The sequence below is a fragment of the Stenella coeruleoalba genome (assembly GCF_951394435.1).
Source record: "Stenella coeruleoalba genome assembly, chromosome: 10".
NCBI classification, from domain to species: Eukaryota; Metazoa; Chordata; class Mammalia; order Artiodactyla; family Delphinidae; genus Stenella; species Stenella coeruleoalba.
The window spans coordinates 68,043,034-68,063,021 of record NC_137156.1 but is presented as its reverse complement, the minus strand read 5'-3'; the positions used below and the strand labels follow the sequence as shown (position 1 = coordinate 68,063,021).

General features: G+C 43.4%; 1 protein-coding gene across 7 annotated transcripts in view; it reads left to right on the top strand.

Annotated features, from left to right (window-relative positions):
• The window catches only part of DCAF1 (DDB1 and CUL4 associated factor 1), a 92,368-nt gene extending 73,460 nt beyond the window's left edge, over positions 1–18,908 (top strand). For 5 of the 7 annotated variants that reach the window (XM_079934772.1, XM_079934766.1, XM_079934767.1 and 2 more), the window contains one exon: positions 14,223–15,686. In XM_079934772.1, the coding sequence (XP_079790898.1) occupies positions 14,223–14,585 (363 nt within the window). In that variant the 3' untranslated portion in view covers positions 14,586–15,686. Of the gene's footprint in view, positions 1–14,222; positions 15,687–16,585; positions 16,687–18,768 lie in introns of those variants that run through there. The other 2 variants (XM_079934770.1, XM_079934769.1) reach the window with 2 other exon arrangements.
• Positions 18,909–19,988: the final 1,080 nt, after the last annotated feature.

Here is a 19,988-nt window from a genome sequence, read left to right as displayed (position 1 = left end):
CATTTTTATCCTTTTTTTAGATTCCACATGTAAGTGATATGATAGGTCATGATATTTGTCTTTTTCTGACTTACTTCACTTAGTATGATAATCTCTAGGTCCATCTGTGTTGCTGCAAATGGGATTTTGTTCTTTTTTATGGCTCAGTAATATTCCTTTGTAAATGTGTACCACATCTTCTTTATCCATTCATCTTTTGATGGCCATACTTAGGTTGCTTCCATGTCTTGGCTGTTGTAAATAGTGTTGCTATGAATGAATATCGGGGCACATGTATCTTTTTGAATTAGAATTTTCATCTTTTCTGAATATGCCCAGGAGTGGGATTGTTGGATCACACGGTGACTCTGTTTTTAGGGTGTTTTTCTTTTTTTTTAAGATTCATTTTTTTTTTTTGGCGGTACGCAGGCCTCTCACTGTTGTGGCCTCTCCCGTTGCGGAGCACAGGCTCCGGACATGCAGGCTCAGTGGCCATGGCTCACGGGCCCAGCCGCTCCGCGGCATATGGGATCTTCGTGGACCAGGGCATGAACCCGTGTCCCCTGCATCGGCAGGCGGACTCAACCACTGCGCCACCAGGGAAGCCCAAGATTTATTTTTTATTTATGTATTTAATTTATTTTTGGCTGCATCGGGTCTTCGTTGAGGCATACAGGATCTTTTGTTGTGGTGCGTGGACTTCTCTCTAGTTGGTGTGTGGGTTTTCTCTAGTTGTGGTGTGCAGGCTACAGGATGCATGGGCTCTGCAGTTGTGGCACACGGGCTCTAGAGCGTGTGGGCTCTGTAGTTTGCAGCATGTGGGCTCTCTCGTTGAGGTGCACGAGCTCAGTAGTTGTGGCATGCAGGCTTAGTTGCCTCGCAGCATGTGGGATCCTAGTTCTCCAACTAGGGATCAAATCTGTGTCCCCTGCATTGTAAGGCGGATTCTTTACCACTGGACCACCAGGGAAGTCCCTGTTTTTAGTTTTTTAAGGAACCTTCATACTCTTCTCCATAGTGGCTGCACCAACAGTGCAGGAGGGTTCCCTTTTCTCTACATCCTCGCCAGCATTTATTCTTTGTAGACTTTTTGATGATGGCCATTCTGACCGGTGTGAGGTGATACCTCATTGTAGTTTTGATTTTCATTTCTCTAATAATTAGTGATGTTGAGCATCATTTCATGTGCCTGTTGGCCATCTGTATGTCTTTGCAGAGATGTCTGTTTAGGTCTTCTGCCCATTTTTTGATTGGGTTGTTTGTTTTTTTGATATTGAGTTGTATGTATATTTTGGAAATGAAGCCCTTGTTTGTTGCATCATTTGCAAATATTTTCTCCTAGTCTGTAGCTTGTCTTTTCATTTTGTTTCCCATATAATGCCTTTTTTTCTTTTTTAAAAGAACTAACATTTAGTGTTTATTTATTATTTTTGGGTGCGTTGGGTCTTCGTTGCTGCGCGCAGGCTTTCTCTAGTTGCGGCGAGTGGGGACTACCCTTCGTTGTGGTGCGCAGGCTTCTCACTGCAGTGTCTTCCCTTGTGGAGCATGGGCTCTAGGTGTGAGGGCTTCAGTAGTTGTGGCACGTGGGCTCAGTAGTTGTGGCTCACGGGCTCTAGAGCGCAGGCTCAGTAGTTGTGGCGCACGGGCTTAGTTGCTCCACAGCATGTGGGATCTTCCTGGACCAGGGCTTAAACCTGTATCCCCCGCGTTGGCAGGTGGATTCTTAACCACTGTGCCACCAGGGAGGCCCTAATGCCTTTCTTTATCTCTAGTAACTTTCCTTGGTGTGAGGTGCTTTGTCTGAAATTAATATAGCTACCCTGGCTTTCTTTCTTTCTCTTTCTCTCTTTTTTGTTTTGTTTTTCGGTGGCACCACATGCCTTGTGGGATCTTAGTTCCCCGACCAGGGATCGAACCCGGCGCCTCAGCAGTGAAACTGTGAAGTCCTAACTACTGGACCACTAGGAAGGTCCCTACCCTGGCTTGCTTTTGATTCATGTTAGCATGGTATAGATTTCTCTGTCCAGTTAGTTTTTTTTTTTAAGATTTTTTTTTGATGTGGACCATTTTTAAATTCTTTATTGAATTTGTTAGAATATCTCCTGTTTTATGTTTTGGTTTTTTGGCCGTGAGGCATGTGGGATTTTAGCATCCCGACCAGGGATCGAACCCACACACCCTACATTGGAATGTTAAGTCTTAACCACTGGACTGCCAGGGAAGTCCCATGGCCATTTAGTTTTAATCTATATATAAAGTGGGTTTCTTATAGACAACATGTAGTTGAGTCTTATTTATTGATCCACTCTGATTATGTCTCTCTTTTAATTGATGCATTTGGAACATTGACATTCAAAGTAATTATTGATATAGTAGGATTAACATCTACCATATTTGTTACTTTTTCTATTTGTTCTTTGCTCCTGTTTTTGTCTTCCATTCTTCTTCTGCGTTTTGTGTTTTTTTGTTTGTTTGTTTGGACACGCTGTGCAGCTCACGGGATCTTAGTTCCCCAACCGGGTATTGAACCCTGGCTCAGGGCACTGAAAGCACAGAGTCCTAACCACTGGACTGCCAGGGAATTCCTTTTTGTGGTTTTAATTGAGTATTTTATAGGATTCCCCTCTCTTCTTTGTTAGCATATTAGTTATACCTTTTTTTTAAACTTTCTTTAGTGGTTACCCTAGAGGTTGCAGTGTACATTTACAAGTAATCCAAGTCCACTTTCAAATAGCACTGTATCTCTTCATGAATAGTGCAAGTAACATAACAAAATCTGTAGTCCTAATTCTTTCCTCCTATCCCTTGTTTCATTGCTGTCATTCATTTTACTTATATAAAAGCAAACATAATTGAATACATTGTTGGTAGTAGTATTTTAAACAAACTACTATTATTTTGAACAAAGATCAGTTAAGAATAAGAAAAATAAAATGTTTATTCTACCTTCACTTATTCCTTCTCCAGTGCTCTTCCTTAATATATTCAAAGTTTCTAACTTTTTTCCTTCTCTCTGAAGAATTTCTTTTAACATTTCTATCTATCTATATTTATTTATTTATGGCTGTGTTGGGTCTTCTTTGCTGCACGCGGGCTTTCTCTAGTTGTGGCAAGTGGGGGCTACTTTTAATTGTGGTGTGCGGGCTTCTCATTGTTGTGGCTTCTCGTTGCAGAGCACGGGCTCTAAGCACGTGGGTTTCAGTAGTTGTGGCACATAGGCTCAGTAGTTGTGGTGCATGGGCTTAGTTGCTCTGTGGCATGTGGGATCTTCCCAGACCAGGGCTCGAACCCGTGTCCCCTGCATTGGCAGGTGGATTCTTAACCACTGAGCCACCAGGGAAGCCCTCTTTTAACATTTCTTGCAAAACAGGTTTACTGGCAACAAATTCTCTCAGTTTTTGTTTGTCTGAAAAAGTATTTTTCCTTCACTTTTTAAAAATTTATTTAGGCTGTGCTAGGTCTTAGTTGTGGCACGTGGGATCTTCTCTGCGGCGTGCGGACTTCTTCTTAGTTGTGGCACACAGACTTCTTAGTTGAGGCATGCGGACTCTTAGTTGCAACATGCGGGATCTAGTTCCCCGACCAGGGATCAGACCCAGGCCCCCTGCATTGGGAGCGCAGAGTCTTACCCACTGGACCACCAGGGAAGTTGCTCTCCTTCACTTTTGAAGGATACTTTCACATGGTATGGAATTATAGGTTGGTGGTTTTGGTCTCTCAACAATTTTTTTTTTTTGATAGAGGTTTTTTTAAAAAAAATTTATTTATTTTTGGCTCTGTTGGGTCTTCGTTTCTGTGCGAGGGCTTTCTCTAGTTGTGGCAAGCGGTGGCCACTCTTCATCGCGGTGCGCGGGCCTCTCACTATCACGGCCTCTCTTGTTGCGGAGCACAGGCTCCAGACGTGCAGGCTCAGCAGTTGTGGCTCATGGGCCTAGTTGCTCCGCGGCATGTGGGATCTTCCCAGACCAGTGTTCGAACCCCTGTCCCCTGCATTAGCAGGCAGATTCTCAACCACTGCGCCACCAGGGAAGCCCTCTCAACATTTTTAATACTCCATCCACTCTCTTCTTGCTTTCCTGGTTTTGGAGGACACATTGGGTGTAATTTTTTTCTTTGTTCCTCTATAGGTAAGATGTTTTTCCCCTCTGGTTTCTTTCAGGATTTATTCTTTATCTTTGATTTTCTGTAGTTTAAAAAATGATGTCACTAGGTGTGGGGTCTTTTTGGGCATTTATCCTGCTCAGTTTTCTCAGAGCTTCCTGGATCTGTGGTTTGGTATCTGACATTAATTTGGGGGACATTTTCAGTCATTATTGTTTCAAGTATCTCTTCTGTTCTTTTTTTTTCTTCTGCTTCTAGAATTTCCACTACATGTATGTTATGCCTTTTGTAGTTATCCCACAGTTGTTATTGGATATTCTGTTCTGTGTCTTTCAGTCTTTGTTCTCTTTGCTTTTTAGTTTTGGTGGTGTCTATTGAGATATCCTCATGCTCAGAGATTCTTTCCTTAGCAGTGTCCATCCACTAAGAAATCCCATCAAAAGCATTCTTCATTTCTGTCACAGTATTTTTGATTGCTAGCATTTCTTTTTGGTTCTTAGAACTTCCATCTCTCTGCTTCTGTTGTCCATCTATTCTTGCATGCTGTCTACTTAATCCATTAGAGAGCCCTTAGCATCTTTTTTTTTTTTTTTTTTGCGGTACGCGGGCCTCTCCCGTTGCGGAACACAGGCTCCGGACGCACAGGCTCAGCGGCCGTGGCTCATGGGCCCAGCCACTCCGCGGCATGTGGGATCTTCCCGGACTGGGGCACGAACCCGTGTCCCCTGCATCGGCAGGCGGACTCTCAACCACTGCGCCACCAGGGAAGCCCTGCCCTTAGCATCTTAATCATAGATGTTTTAAATTCCTGGTCTGTTAATCCTTCCCATATCTGAGTCTGGTTCTGATGCTTACATTGTCTTTTCAGACTGTGTTTTTCTTTTCCTTTTAGTATGTCTTGTAATTTTTCCTCCCCTCCCCTCCCCTTGCCTTGCCTCCCCTCTCCTCCCTTCCTTTCTTTTTGGCTGCCTTGGGTCTTCGTTGCTGTGCATGGGCTTTCTCTAGTTGCGGTGAACGGGGGCTACTCTTCATTGCAGTGTGTGGGCTTCTCACTGTGGTAGCTTTTCTTGTTGCGGAGCACGGGCTCTAGGTGCGTGGGCTCTAGTAGTTGTGGCTCACGGGCTCTAGAGTGCAGGCTCAGTAACTGTGGCACACAGGCTTAGTTGCTCTGTGACATATGGGATCCTCCCAGACCAGTGATGAATCCATGCCCCCTGCATTGGCAGGTGGATTCTTAACCACTGTGCCACCAGGGAAGTCCCTTGTAATTTTTCTTGATAGCTGGACATTATGTGCTGGATAAAAGGAACTGTTGTAGGCCTTAGAATGTGGTGGTAAGATGTGGAGGAAGGGGAAGCATTTTTTAGTCTTATAACTAGGTCTTAGTCTTTTAATGAGTCTGTACCTCTGTACTGTGAACTTCACACATCTTCTCATTTTTTTCCACCTCCTTTTGATGGTATAGATGGCTAGAGTGAGCTGGAATTGGGTATTTCCCTTCCTTCAGCAGTTCAAGCTCTGGTTAAGTAGTTTCTCCTTAGGGTAGCCCTTGTTAAGAACAGAATGCTGTGATGTATTTCAAAATGTTACCTTTTCCCTTCCCCCTGCCAGAAGCACTAAGGGATTTTTCTCCAATAGTCACCACCAGAACCAGGTCAAGTTCCAGAGGTAAAACTCACAAATGTGTGGGGGCCCTGATGACTGGCCTCAGAAGTTTTTATCTCTCAGACTTTGCTCAGAATTGTCTCCAGCCACTGGTCAGTTACAGTTCAGGTTTTCCTCCTTGGTACTGGTTCCTGTAGAGGTTTGTGTTTCTGGGTTTATGCTCTGGCAAGTTGCAATTCTCTGTATTTCTCCAATTTTGGGGCAGTGGTTTGCCCTGTCACCCCACTTCTCTGTCAAATCTAAGAAGAGTTACTGATCTTTTTAGTTTGTTCAGCTTTTTACTTGTTAAGGTGGAGTGGCAACTTCTAGCTTCTTATGTGCCTAGAAACCAGAAGCAGTACCATAGGTTTTTAAATACCGTATTTATTATAAAGGACGGTTAGGTTCCAGAGTTTAAACCACTTCACCAGATACAGCTAGGAAATCCCTATTATAGAAGGGATTTCCTTTAATGCTTCCCGGCTGCTTGGCCCATAGAGTCCTCAGTGATTTCCTTGGTTTCATGGGTGAGAGGATCCCACAGTATTTAAACCTCATGTGAGTTGTGAGATCTGGGTAAAAGGGAGAGGTCTTCAGATGGATACTTGAGATCTTTGATTTATTTGTGACATGGATCTTCATGTTTTCTTGAATGCAGCAGTGTTTAACTCCTATGTGTTGCTAGTATTTCTTCATACCAGAGCTTGCAAGTGGTATTAGATCCTCCAAACATCATGTAGTTGCTTTGAGTCAGTTTCTTAATAGTGTCTGGTCTTTTATTCTTGTGGCCTTTGGCTTCCTTAGACACCACCTTCCCTTAATGCATACTCTTTTCCACTTTAGCTGTCGTGAATCAAGATGTAGTTTATCCTTGAGTAGGTATAGAAGGTGATGTTGTCAAGCTGTTTGTTGGTATATTATAGTGGTACAGGTGGCTGCAGACTGTCTCATCCTCCATGGGTTCATTCATCACTACCCCTCTCATTATAGATCACTACAAGATATCAGTTTTGTCTCAAGCTTCTTGGATGTTACTTGTTGAACTGTAAATCTGAAGCAAAAACTGGGTTTATTTAAAGTTATTTATCAACACCATTATTCCTACTCTCCCACATGCTTGCAGTTTACAAAGCAGTGGGCAACAGTCTTCTCTGGGAGCTGTCACATGGGTCCATGTGATACCTGGTGTCTGTCTTTGAGGAGGAGGTCAAGAAAAGAGAAGCTAGATATTTTGGATGCTGGGGGGCTATTATTGGGTTTGGCCTCATTCTTCTTGCAGATTTGGAGTGATGGGTGAGAAGTGAATCTTGGGTGGCTGGCTGTGGAAGCAAGAGACCACCATAAAGGAACACCCTAAGTGTTCTCTTCTCATTCCACCCTCTACAGGGAGGCTTGGGTCAGAGAAGAGACTGGTTCATTCTTCTGTGGTTCTATTTAACTTTCATTTTGAGAGGTTAAGGGAGAAAGATACTAGAGAGAGGTAGGGTGGTGTTTAGGACTTCTGACTCTGGTTCAGGAAGGAAAAATAGAGGCATAGACGGCCAAGGCCAAGAGGGACAGACTCAAGAGGGCCCTAATGAGTGGCCCTAGGGCTCAGTCTGTGGAAGGGCCTGAAAGGTTTCTAGTTGGAAGAGGAGTAGGTGTCTGTGTAGGTGTGCACTGTGAGTGACTTAGCACTGTTTCTGGATTTCTTAGGGTCAAGGCACATTGCATGGCACATACTGATACCACTGTCCTTAGGGATCAGCTGGTGCATTTCATGTTCGAAGGACATCCGTTAGAGAAGTTTTTTCCCCCTAAGCCCTTGACATTTTGGTTTTTGATTCAGATATGTTTCAGTGTGATAATACTGTATCTATTTAAGCAGGCTTCCTTTGTAACCTTAATTCTGTCGATTCACATGTCCTCTTAGTATCTTGCAGTGGTGTTTTCCTGTATTTACTATCTTCATCAGATTTCTCCTCATCACCTCTTCCCTGTATCAGCTTGATTTTTTTTTAACTTACTTTCCTTTGTTTGCTTCACCTGATTTTAAAACTGGAGACTTCATTTTCATTTGAGTCATTTGCTAGTCAGAGTTTTGTCCTAGTCCAGATATCTGCTGTCAGGTCTTCTCAGATGTTCCAGGTATGACTTGCATGGCTCAGGGATGCAGGCACCTGTGACCAACACCTTTGAATTTGCCTTTTCACCTTAGCAAAATAAACTCAGAATCCTGAATGGTCAGCTGCCATCTGATAAGTGCCTATATAAATGGTTTTTATTGATTGAAAAAGCTTTATTGAGATATAATTTACATACATAAAAATGGTTGTCTTTTGCCCTTCTGTTTAAATAAGCTTGGAGATTAACAAGAAGGGATGAACTGTACCACTGTATTGTTGAATGAAAACATAATACAATGTATTTGACAGCTATAATATTTGATTCCTGCCAGCCTTCAGGCATTTGGTGAAAGCAGAGATAAAGCTAGGCACTTATCAAAACTCATTATCCATTGGAATTTTGGTATATGTGTTGTTTTTAAAAATCAATTCAGTCAACTTTGATGTTAACTTTTAGGAAAATTATAAAACGAAAGATTAGTAATTGATCATTGTTCTTAGATTTTGAAAAGCCAATACATTTCAACTAATTATAGTTAATCTTAAGTTTCTTTTAAAACCAAAAGCAAAACAAGGGAATAATCTTTCTTTTCTCCACTCCACTTTGGAATCTGGGACACACTGTGTGCTGTGCTTCCTGTGTGTTCTCCACTGCCTAGAAGCGGATGGTAAGAGTCTTTACTGATTACACACCTGCTGTAAGCTTGGTCAGTGATTCCTGAAAAGCCTTTTTTTCCCAACTAAGAAATTTAAAATATATGTGAATTAGATTCTGCTGATGAGGAGAGAAAAGCACAAGTGTTTATGACCCTGAAATGAATCTATAGCTTTTAAGGATAGTTAACAACAGGAACAAGTGTCAGGAGGAGAAGCAAGAGTTTAAATTTTGCAAATATGACGTTGAAATGTCAAGGCAGTAGGCTCAGGTTTTAATTGCATTTTAAAAAAAGCTATACTAGTTTTTTTTTTTCTTTTTTTTTTGCGGTACGCGGGCCTCTCACTGTTGTGGCCTCTCCCGTTGCGGAGCACAGGCTCAGGACGCACAGGCTTAGCGGCCATGGCTCACAGGCCCAGCCGCTCCGCGGCATGTGGGATCTTCCCAGACCGGGGCACAAACCCGTGTCCCCTGCATCGGCAGGTGGACTCTCAACCACTGTGCCACCAGGGAAGCCCTATACTAGTTTTTAGATTAACTGTTTTTAAAGTATGATGAGAGGTTTGGTGTTTTTCTAAGAGATTGGTTATATTTTTGAAGGCAGTGTAAGCTAAAAGCTGTTTCTCTTGAAAAATAGACATGTATTCAAGAAGAATTTTGAATGGTCTAGAAACAAATGGTGCACTAGTTAAAAGAAAATCAAATTAAGTCCTAGAGAGCAAGACAGTTTGATAGGAGGGAAGGTCAGTGGTAATAACTATTCAGGAATACCTTGGAGATATTGTGGGTTCAGTTCCATACTACTGCATTAAAGCGAATATTGCAATATAGCAAGTCACATGAATTTTTTTGGTTTCCCAGTGCATATAAAAGTTATGTTTACACTGTACTGTAGTTTATTAGGTGTACATACCTTAATTAAAATATACTTTATTGCCAAAAATGCTAACCATCATCTGAGCCTTCAGGGAGTTGTAATAATAACATCAAAGATCACTGATCACAGATCATCATAACAAATATAATAATAATGAAAAAGTTTGAAATTCTGAGAATTACAAAATGTGACATGAGACATGAAGTGAGCAAATGCTGTTGGAAAAATAGTGCTGATAGATTTGCTCGATGCAGGGTTGCTTCAAACCTTCAATTTGTAAAACAAAAACAAAAACAAAAAACCCCGCAGTATCTGCAAAGTGTAATTGCAGTAAAACAAGGGGTGCCTGTATTCACTTTTTTGGTTCTGTCATTGGGAGTCTTTGGATAGGGTACATTATTACAGGAGAGTCGAATTTTAGAACCAGAGGTCATCTTGTACAGTGGTTCTTCATTACGGTGCACTCCACAATTCCTGGGGCACCTTTCCAAAATCCTCCTGTTGGAGCTTAATTTGTAAAGATTGGTTCTGTCAGCCTGGACCCTGGGTGGGGTTTAGGCATGTGTATTTTGGAGAACTTTCCCAGTGCTCCAAAATACACATTCTGATGGCCATACCTGAGTAGGAACCAGTGATGTAATTAAATCCTCTCATTTAACAAGAAATTAAGATTTAGAGAAGTTGGCATTAAATGGTTGTTTAGTAATCATTGCTTCTGTTGTAATTCTGTAATGTGGGCAGCATTATGGAGTGCCTGGGTTTTTTGATCTGGGAAGGGATAAGACCATAGACAGTTGGAGAGACTGGAGGTAGACAGGAGGAGGGAGAATGCAGTAGGTGAGTGGAATGAGAGGGGAGTGCTGGGCACCCCAGGTCTGTGAGTGACATTAACTAACTGGGTGTGAAGCCGTGAAAGTGGGAGAAGTGAAAGATGTTTGAGGTTTCATCTGGTAACTGGGAGAAGTGTGGGAAAGGTGCTAGGTTTAGGGGGTGCTTTGAGTTCAGTTTTAGAAGTTTCTGTGGTACAGATGGGTAGAGTTATCTAATGTGAGTTCAGGATTTATGAATGAGAGGAAATGTAAAGGCAGAAATAAATTTTAAGTTGTAGGAACCTTTATGCCTAGGAGATCTGGAAGGGATCAGGTAAAGATCAGCAGCCCAGTGTGGGAACCAGGATTGGTTAGTGTCAGTCATTGTAGAGAAGCCCCATGGTTAGCCATTCAGGCCTTCATATTCCTTTAGGAAGCTTCCAGTTATTAGGAGCAACAGACTATCTGACCACTTAGTATATGCCAGGCACTTTCCAAAGAGATTATATACATATATGTATACACATTTTTTCCCCCATTAAATCCTATCAACAACCCTATGAGGCTAAGTAAACATAGTGTCAGCAGAGTTTGGATCCTGTAAGGCAGCCTGGTTCCAGAGCACATACCATTACCTGCTACACTGTGGAGTGCTGTGGGCAGAAGCCGGACCGTCAAGTGTTAGAGGAATAGAAGACAGAGTGAGTGGATGAATGAGCAAGTGGTGGCTGAGGACTTGGAGGCCAGGAGTAGGGTTCAGGTTACCCAAAAGTCTATAGATGGAAGGAGTTTAAAGCCTGTGTAGATTGAGAAGTTGTTAGGTTTGGGGAAGCTGACTTTCTTCAGAGAAGGTAAGAAAGCTAGTGGAGCCAAGTGTGAGGGTGGTTGTGAGTGAGTGAGCATGAGGAAGGTGCAGCATGGTAATAAGGACCGGGGGTGGACTGAGGTCCAGAGCGGAAGTGGAAGGCTTTCTTCTTCCTCAGACTATGGTTGAAGTCAGGTTTAGATGTGGTGAGGGACCAGAGGGCAGCTGAGGGAGCTTATGCCAGTTGACCTGTTCTCTGTACAGGAGAGGAGTGGGTTGATTTATCTGCAGGGGTTTGGGCCTTTGGCTAACCATGAAATTGACTTAAGATGGAACCAAGAAGGGAAGAATTTTAGAATTTTTTCTGTAGGAGAATTTATTAGTTTAAAACAGCGTGGCCCTGAATTCCTGTTTCTAAGCTCTAAAAGAGAGGTCTTAGAGAATTTTTAAAAAATCAATATTCCTGGATCCAAAACATCTAAATGTTGCTGGACTTGAATCGGGATTCTAGCAAGATTTGCTTTTTTCATTAAGTAATAATTTTTGGTTTTTTGGACCACTTTTTTGACCACTCATTAGTGGAAGCTTTATTCTCTAGATATGAAGGAGAGGGCCTCATGTTACTAACCAGGTACTTAAACCTGCAAGAATGCTCTTAAAATTGCTTCCTAGACTCTTTTGGGTTCAACCACAGAATTAGATTCTACCACAGCACTTTGGATAGATCTTGTGAGCCTCTGTTCTGTTTCATGCTCCACGTTTCAGATTTAAAATTTAGAAAGTGAGTTTATGGCCATATCCATGTGTAACAAAATACATGTTAAACCACTGGTCATTAAATCCAGAGGATAAATGATGAAGTGATGTGTTTGAGATTCAGGTAGGTCTCCCCTTCCTATTCATTTCCCTTCTCCTGTTGTCACATATGTCATCATGGCCTTCTGGGATGAATAAATATAAATTATTTCTTCTGCTACAAGATTAAGTAAAAGTAGGCTTCTGGAAGAATTTGGAATGGTATCTGTAGTTCAAACCTTAGACCCTGGTTGACCTGTTTTCTAGGATTGCTCTTGACTTTGGAGCTTTTTCTTAGTTCTCCTGGATCAGCTAAGTTTTGATGTTTTTAGAAATGAAGAACAATCTTCCTTAAATTTGCTGATACTCTTTTTTATTTTATTTTATTTTTTTGCGGTACGTGGGCCTCTCACTGTTGTGACCTCTCCTGTTGCGGAGCACAGGCTCCCGACGCGCAGGCTCAGCGGCCATGGCTCACGGGCCCAGCCGCTCCGCGGCATGTAGGATCTTCCCAGACTGGGGCACAAACCCATGTCCCCTGCATCGGCAGGCGGACTCTCAACCACTGCGCCACCAGGGAAGCCCTGGATACTCTTTTTAATGTGCTTCTTTTTAACTGAAGGAACTTTATTAATTAGAACTAATTTTGGTCAGATCCCTGAAAACGTGTGGAAAAAAGAGGCAAAAGTTGTAATCTGGTAAATACTTTGAATTATTTCCCTGAATTTTGACTCCTCTCTCTTTTCCCTTGTTATTTGTATGAGCTGATGTATTTGTAGGGCCAGAAGCTTGTCTGTGCGTCAGTTTATTGTTACTGCCTTCAGGCATTCTCAGTTCCTTTCCAGTGGGCAGATGCTTAGTAGCTGTCCACATGGAGGTCATGTGTGGCCAGGCTGTGGAACAGTGGTCTCAGGTTATCATGGCGGTACGTTCACACACACGTGCACATATAAACTCTGGTGTGGACACATACTTTTACAGGCATTAGGAATACTGGGTATTTAAAGGGGCCAGTTATTCCCACGTAGCTGCCAGAAATTGTTGGAAAGTCTAAATCAGTGGGTCAAACAGCAAATCAAAAAGCCTCTAAATGGTGGTTCCAAAATTATCAAAAGTTCATAAAGCAGAGCTACCCTGATGAATATGAGCCTAGTTTACTTTACAGCTGATGAACACTAGTGGCTGGATAAGCAGTGTTTGGTTTTTAAGTGATTGGCACGCGGCAGCACTTTTTTTTTTGGCTGTGTTGGGTCTTTGTTGCTGCGCCAAGGCTTTTGCTAGTTGTGGTGAGCGCGGGCTTCTCATTGTGGTGGCTTCTGTTGTTGCGGAGCATGGGCTCTAGGCACACAGGCTTCAGTAGTTGTGGTGCACGAGTTGCTCCGTGGCATGTGGGATCTTCTCGGACCAGGGATCGAACCTGTGTCCCCTGCATTGGCAGGCAGATTCTTAACCACTGTTCCACTGGGGATATCCCCCCCCCCTTTTTTTTAAAGCACTTCCAAAATGTTTTTAAAGATTTTTTCTGCTAATGTAGGGCTTGTTTTGTCTTGACTTTTATTAGGCTGGTGTGTTAAATGAATTTTATATTTTATTATTGCAGGAATTAGAATCCTTTTGCTACTGGCAGTGCTGACAGTTGATGTTTGAGCAGAAGGATTAGTGACTGGATGTTGGTCACTTTAACTTGGGAACACCTGTCGTTCTTAGGAAAGCAAAGAGATGTCGTCGTGTCCTCTCTTGCTTGAAGGGAAACAGTTTGGAGGGAACAGAAGGCTGGACAATTTCTCTAGCATACTTTTTTGGTGTGTGTGTGGCTTGTAACGGAAAATGCAAGTATCTCTTTAGTGGTAAAAGTCTATTTTGTTGGACATTCAGATCATTGGATGCTTGTGATAGCACCGTCAGAGGTGCTGGCCCACATACATGGTTATAAATAAGATCAAGGACAAGAATTTGAAGGGCTTAGGAGCTGGTGACTCAGCAGCTGTGTTCTCCCTGTTTTATTAAAGCACTGCTTTTTAGATTCCAGGTAGAAGCTTTAGTTCCGGTGCCTCAAGTGATTTCATTTGGTTTGGTTGATAGAGGATAGAGAGAAGAGCCCTTTGGGGTTTATTATTAGTTAGAAACATAGAATGTTGATGGCAGAGACCTCTGTGAAGTGTGTTGTCCATTTCCTTAGATAAGGGCTGCATGACCAGTAATGCCTTCGTGGAGTGACCAGTAGTCCTTGTCTGAGGAGTGCTTGAGTGTCTTGGGGGACATGTATGTGCCTGTCTCAGCCTCCACTGACGAGTCAAGCTGGCCCATGAAGTGTGTGCTAACCTAGATTACCATGCTCTCTACTGACTGTTACCTCCTCTGTCCTTTGGGAAGGAGGAGAGAGACTGCCCATGTGGCCCACATGGGCTGGGTCTCTGTGTTTGTCCTAATGGACCTCATGCTCTCTTACCAGGAAGAGGAAGAACAGGAGGAAGAAGATGACGATGAAGATGATGACGACACTGATGATTTAGATGAGCTTGACACTGACCAGTTGCTGGAGGCGGAGTTGGAGGAGGATGACAACAATGAGAACGCAGGGGAGGATGGCGACAATGACTTTTCTCCCTCTGATGAGGAGCTAGCAAACCTGCTAGAGGAGGGAGAGGACGGAGAAGATGAAGACTCTGATGCAGATGAGGAAGTGGAACTGATCCTGGGGGACAGTAAGTCTAGGGCTGACCACGAGGCTGGGCTTGGGTACCTAGGGAAAGGGCCCTTCCCTGTGCCAGCCCAGCGGGCAAGCCACACCAGGGTTCTGTGCCCCATTAACTAGAGTCACCACCTGGGCCCTTGAGGAAAAGCAGTTTCACATCTCTCATCCTCAGTGCTCCTGTCATGATGACTCTGTAACCAAATGGCTATTATCTCTTTAAAACAGGGGTTGGCACACTTCTACAAAGGCTGGACAGTAAATAATTTTGGCTTTTGGGCTGAATGGTCTCTTTTGCAGCTACTCAGCTTTGCTCTTGTAGTGTGAGAGCGGCCAGAGACAAGACATAAATTAATGATGTGGCTGTGTTCTAATAAACTTTATTTACAAAAATAGCTGGTGGTCTTGGTTTGGCCCGTGGGTCTTGGTTTGGCCCATAGGTTTGTCGACCCCTGCTTCAGAGGATTAGCCTTAGACTGGAGGGCAAAAGTGTAGTTCTCCCAAGAGGCAGAGCTGACATCATCAGATGCAGCTGCTCATGGGGGTGCTGTACCTGCTCTTTTCTAAAGTTGTAAAGAAATAAAAGCCCTCTTGTGGGTTGCAGCCCCTTCCTGCCTGCTTTTGCTTAATCCCTCTTAAAGGCCAGGGAACAGATGTTTCTCTTTGGCTTCTGTTTTGTTCCTTCCCCCCCACCCCCCTTTCCTATTCCAAGTTTTGAAGAACAAGCTCCAGTTTTTCCAGTGCCTTCTCATTAGAACAGGTTTCTGAAGTCAGGTTGTCCCCTGCCTATACTAATGGACCCTGAGTAAATCACCTAATAGTTCTAAGAGTCTGCGAGCTCTGCTGCTATACTCTGCATGTTTTAAGAGGACATATATGGCAGCATCACTGTGACCTGTGTCACTGTTGACAGACTCATGCTTGCTGTGGTCCTGGTTCTTCCTAGTGCTGCCCTGCCTGACTGGGGAGTAATCACTGTGATATTCAGTCATTTTTCATGTAGCTAACCTGGCCAGCATTCTCACAGCCAAGGTAGGTATTATGCCTAATATGGTAGCCAGTAACCACCTGTGGCCATTAGAATTTTAATTAAATTTAAAATTCAGTCCCTCATTTTCATGTCTACATTTCAAGTGCTCAGTAGCCACATGTGGCTACCATATTGAACAGCACAGATATAGAACATTTACATCATTACAGAAAATGTTATTGTATTGGCCTAAGCTCAGCAAACTCCAAGCCTCTTCAGAGTAGATGCTTGGTTTTTAGTCATTGGTGTTTGGTGTTGGGGGCAGTGGGAGGGAGGGAGTGTGTATGTATGGTAGGAGAGGAGAGGGTGGGTGGCAGTATATATATTTAAGCATATATGTATAAGATTCTCCTGTTCCACAGTGACCTAAATCCATTTTCTTTGGGATAAATCTTATACATGCTTCTAGAGCTCAAGATTGAAGGCAGTTGGCTTAGGGGAGACTTTCTTACCTAAGTCCTCTTGCCAAAGTTGCATTTTGAGGAAGCTCTGTGGGGTGGGAGGGATTGCCTTGTATCTGCCCATCTGCTGTTTGCCAACTTCCATTTTTTGGTACTTGGAGGTTGAGATGATTCATTGAAGGAGGATTTCCTTTGTCCCTAGCGATGGTCAGAGAGCCGGGTAAGAGGGACTCAGGGGCAAGGGAAACATGACAATATTGATGGGAATAAAAAGAAAAGTTTTACTAAACTTCTTTGTCACCTGTGACACGTGGGCACAAGTTCTGTTTCCCTTCAATTGTAAGTAATATAAGGTAGGTTAGGGGAGCAGCTGGTACCCCCGACCTAAGAGTATCACTAATTTTTCCATTCTCAGTTTGAATATAAATTAATTTTGTATTTGGCCTGTAAAATTACTGCTTCCTTTATAGCCTTTTACTGGTTATTCTAGGAAATTCATTCTTTTAAGCCCAAGAGGTAATCTGGAAAACCCTAATTCTATCAGAGAATAATGTTACTTTAACTTGGTGGGAATATTTATGATGTAAAAGTGCCATTATAGATGACAAGTTGAGGACATGTCAGTTTGGGCTCTAGAACTGAGGTGGTGGCATGTGCAGCATATGTACTCTATTGCTTTCTCTGTTTTACAGAGACTGATAGCGGCTCGAAACAGAGCAGACACAAGGACCACCCTCCGTATCCTTGGTTTGCTGATATTCTGCCTTACACTAATCATCTGGTGTATTAGCTGTTAACCTTTCGGGGTTTATGGAGCCCTTTTAGGATATGATGAAAGCTGTTGTAACTATAGAAAACCACACCCACATGCCCCCCATGTAACCTTGCATAAGCCCCAGATCCCAGAGATCCAATGATTGATTTCATATACAGAACCCCAGCCCTAGGAAGAGAGACACCTTGACTCTGAGGTCTTTGTTTCTCTTTCCAGTCAGTTCTGACCCCCCCGCCCCAAAAGCCTGTATGTTGTAGAACAACAGGTTAAATAAACATGGTAGGGACTAACACTGACTGCCTTTGCTTCCAGGGCCTTTCAGAGGGAGAGGTCCCCACCAGGGTCTGAGTTCGGGTCTCTTCAACATTTGGAGGATGAGAAAAGGCTAAGGAAGGTAGAGAAAGGGAGTCCTGCCACCTGACCACCCCTGACCCCTGAAAGTTCTGTTAAACCCTGTGCCTGACAATTATTTGCTTATGGAAGATTGTGTTCTCCTCCTCCAGCTGCATTTACAGTCCTTGGGTGTGATGCAAAGTTGTTAAGATTCTTAATTCTTAGTAGCTCTACAGCTGATGGTTAGAATAGGTCTCAGGCAGGTGGGTGTGGCAATGTTGGTTCATAGATCGCATGAGCATGAGGGGATTCTCCGCAGTCTGCCACGGGCCTTGGACACAGTGCTGTGCCTGAGTCACCCCCTTCCCTGCTCACTTCCTCCTGGAGTTCTTTCAGCAAGGAAGCTGATGAGGCTTAGTTTGTGGTTTAGCGGTGTCAGGTATTAGTTTGATCTCCATCTTGTTTTCCCTACTCCTCACCAATAAAGTCAAGCCATGCTTGTGCCCTGTTAGACCCAGGAACACTGGTTTTTCCAGCCATCACTTTTGCTTACCTTCAGGACTTCATTTTATCACGGCCATGCTTTTCTTGGTTTTACTTTATCCACTTCAGTTTTCTTCCTAAAGGAGATTGTAGTGAATGGAAGGTTTGGGAACATGCAGTTCTTCATCAGCTTTCCCCGAGTGGAGTCTCTCAGGTACGTGGGAAAGGGCTGATGAGGGATTCTTTGGAACCAGTGGCTGTCCCTCTCCTCATGGGAACCCCAGGGCCTATGGGCGTTTTCAGGGCTCCAGCTCAGGACCTGCTGGCCCATTTCCCTGGGGACCTTGTTAAAATTGTTTCACAGCTTCCTAAGCTGAGAGTGATCAAAATGGGCACTAGAATTTTTCCTTTACCTTCACTCAGCAAATACTAGAGCTAGGTACTATGTTTCTCTCCGATTTCTGTCATCCAGACAGGTGCATCTACCTCACTTTGAGGGTTCTGTTACCACCTAGTTTCACCTCTTAATGGATCCTTCCAGAGGTGTTCATGTGGTCTATTCACTGCCTGGAAGGCAGATGGTCAAGCAGAGGGTCAGACACAGTGCCACCTTCCAGGGTGCCACAGCTACTCCCTGCTGGCCTCCAGCCCAGTTTTTCTCATATTGCTGCAACCTCTGGCTTGTATCTTTTGGGAATTTGTTCCCTTCAGATTATATTTAGAAATTTCAGAGGAATGAATCCCAGGTTGACTACCTCTGCCTTTATGAGGTCTTCTGAGAAGAGAATGGCTGACGAGTTTAAGAGAAGTCTCATCCTTGCTTGGGCTCAGCCTGCCTTTTTAGTGGTCGTGGGGGTCAGGCAGGCCTGTGCCCACCGGAGGGACTCCAGAGGCCAAAGGACTACACAGGCTCACTCACTGACCTATCAGCCCTGCCCCTTTGCAGCCACTCAAAGCACCATGGGCGAAGGCTTCAGAGGGGGCTTGCCTGGTCCCTTTATGGCCTTTCAGGCAGGAGGAAGAACCTCTAGGAAGCAAGAGGGTACCATGTCCAGGTCCTTTGAAAGGTAAGCAAGCAAGAGGTCCCAGGAGTAACCATCATTGCCCAAACAGTATATTTTCCAGAGTCAGCTCTGAGGAGTTAATTGACATGTTTTCTTCTTTCAGGAAACTGGTAATTAACCATGCTCAGGCATAAATTTATGTGTATGCAGGTGCTTTCTCCCTGAAAGCTTCCTACAAGCCTAGTGCGTAATCTAGTCTCTCCCTTTCCTTACCTTTCAGCCGACAGCTCTGACAACTCTGATTTGGAAGATGACATCATCTTATCTCTAAATGAGTGAGGAGCCATCACCACGTGGAAGAGATTCTTGGCAGGCGAGAAACTGAGTCAAATGAATTCAAAACATCTTCCCTTCCCTTTCTCCCAGGGCTCTTTTAAGGAACTGCATGCCCTGCATTCAGAGGATTATGATTTAGAGTCTCACTGGAATCTGAGTCCTTCTAAAAACAATAACCACACAAAAAAAAGACAACAGGGGTTAGGCCCTATTCTGCTTCCCCCTTCTCCTAGGATGGACATATCTTTCCTCAAGGGGGAAAAAAAAAACCCAACACGTCTCTGGGGTTATTTCACAATATATTTTCTTTGTATAATGTTCTTTACTTAAAGAACAAGAAATAGTTTTTTATAAAACTTAAAAAGAAAAAAAAAAAGGCATTTATAACTGAGGGTATGAACTTATATCCACCAGGTCTCTTGTCCCTGCAGTTCATTTTCTATGGAAGAAAATGATGTCTAAATAACAGTAGAGGCATTTTTACATACGTATTTAAATGAAAAGGAAAACCGTGGTTTCTTAAATTGATAAGGATTAAGAATATTTTATTATAAATATAATATATGATTTTTTTAACCTGTTTTGTTGCCTCATATGCTGTCAGGTTAATTTGTTTTCCTTTGTGCCAGAGGTGGGGAGGAGGTGCTGCTTGTTTGCTGAGTAAATGCCTAGGCTTACCCACCTTCATGGTTTGGTGGGGGGTGGGGCAGCAAGGTCATTGTGGATATTGGTTTTGTGGAGTTGAGGGAACTTAGGATATAAGTTCACTCCCTCTATTTTTCTTTGTGATTCAGTTTTTCAAAAATCTTTTTTTCTTCCCTTTCTCCCCAATGTGGAAAGTACAAATCAAAGGCCTTTTAATGTAAAGTGTATTTATTTAAAAAAAAATACAAAATAAACTACAAGTCTGTCTGTCTTTCTTTATGGCCTTTCCCTGTTCTCTTTTACCAAAGTGGGGTCTGTCCCTTTCCTTGTAGCTCTAGCCAGGCAATAAAGATGCCTTCCAAGAGAGGCAGCCCAGGACGGGGTGAGAACACGTTCTGCCCAAATAAAGCACTCTGGGGAGAAAAGCAGCTTAGTCACAGCATCTAACCCTGGTCTGCTGCTCGCCCCGAGGAGGACTGGGCAGGGGGCAGAGGGAGGTGCTCAGGGCACTGTCCACTC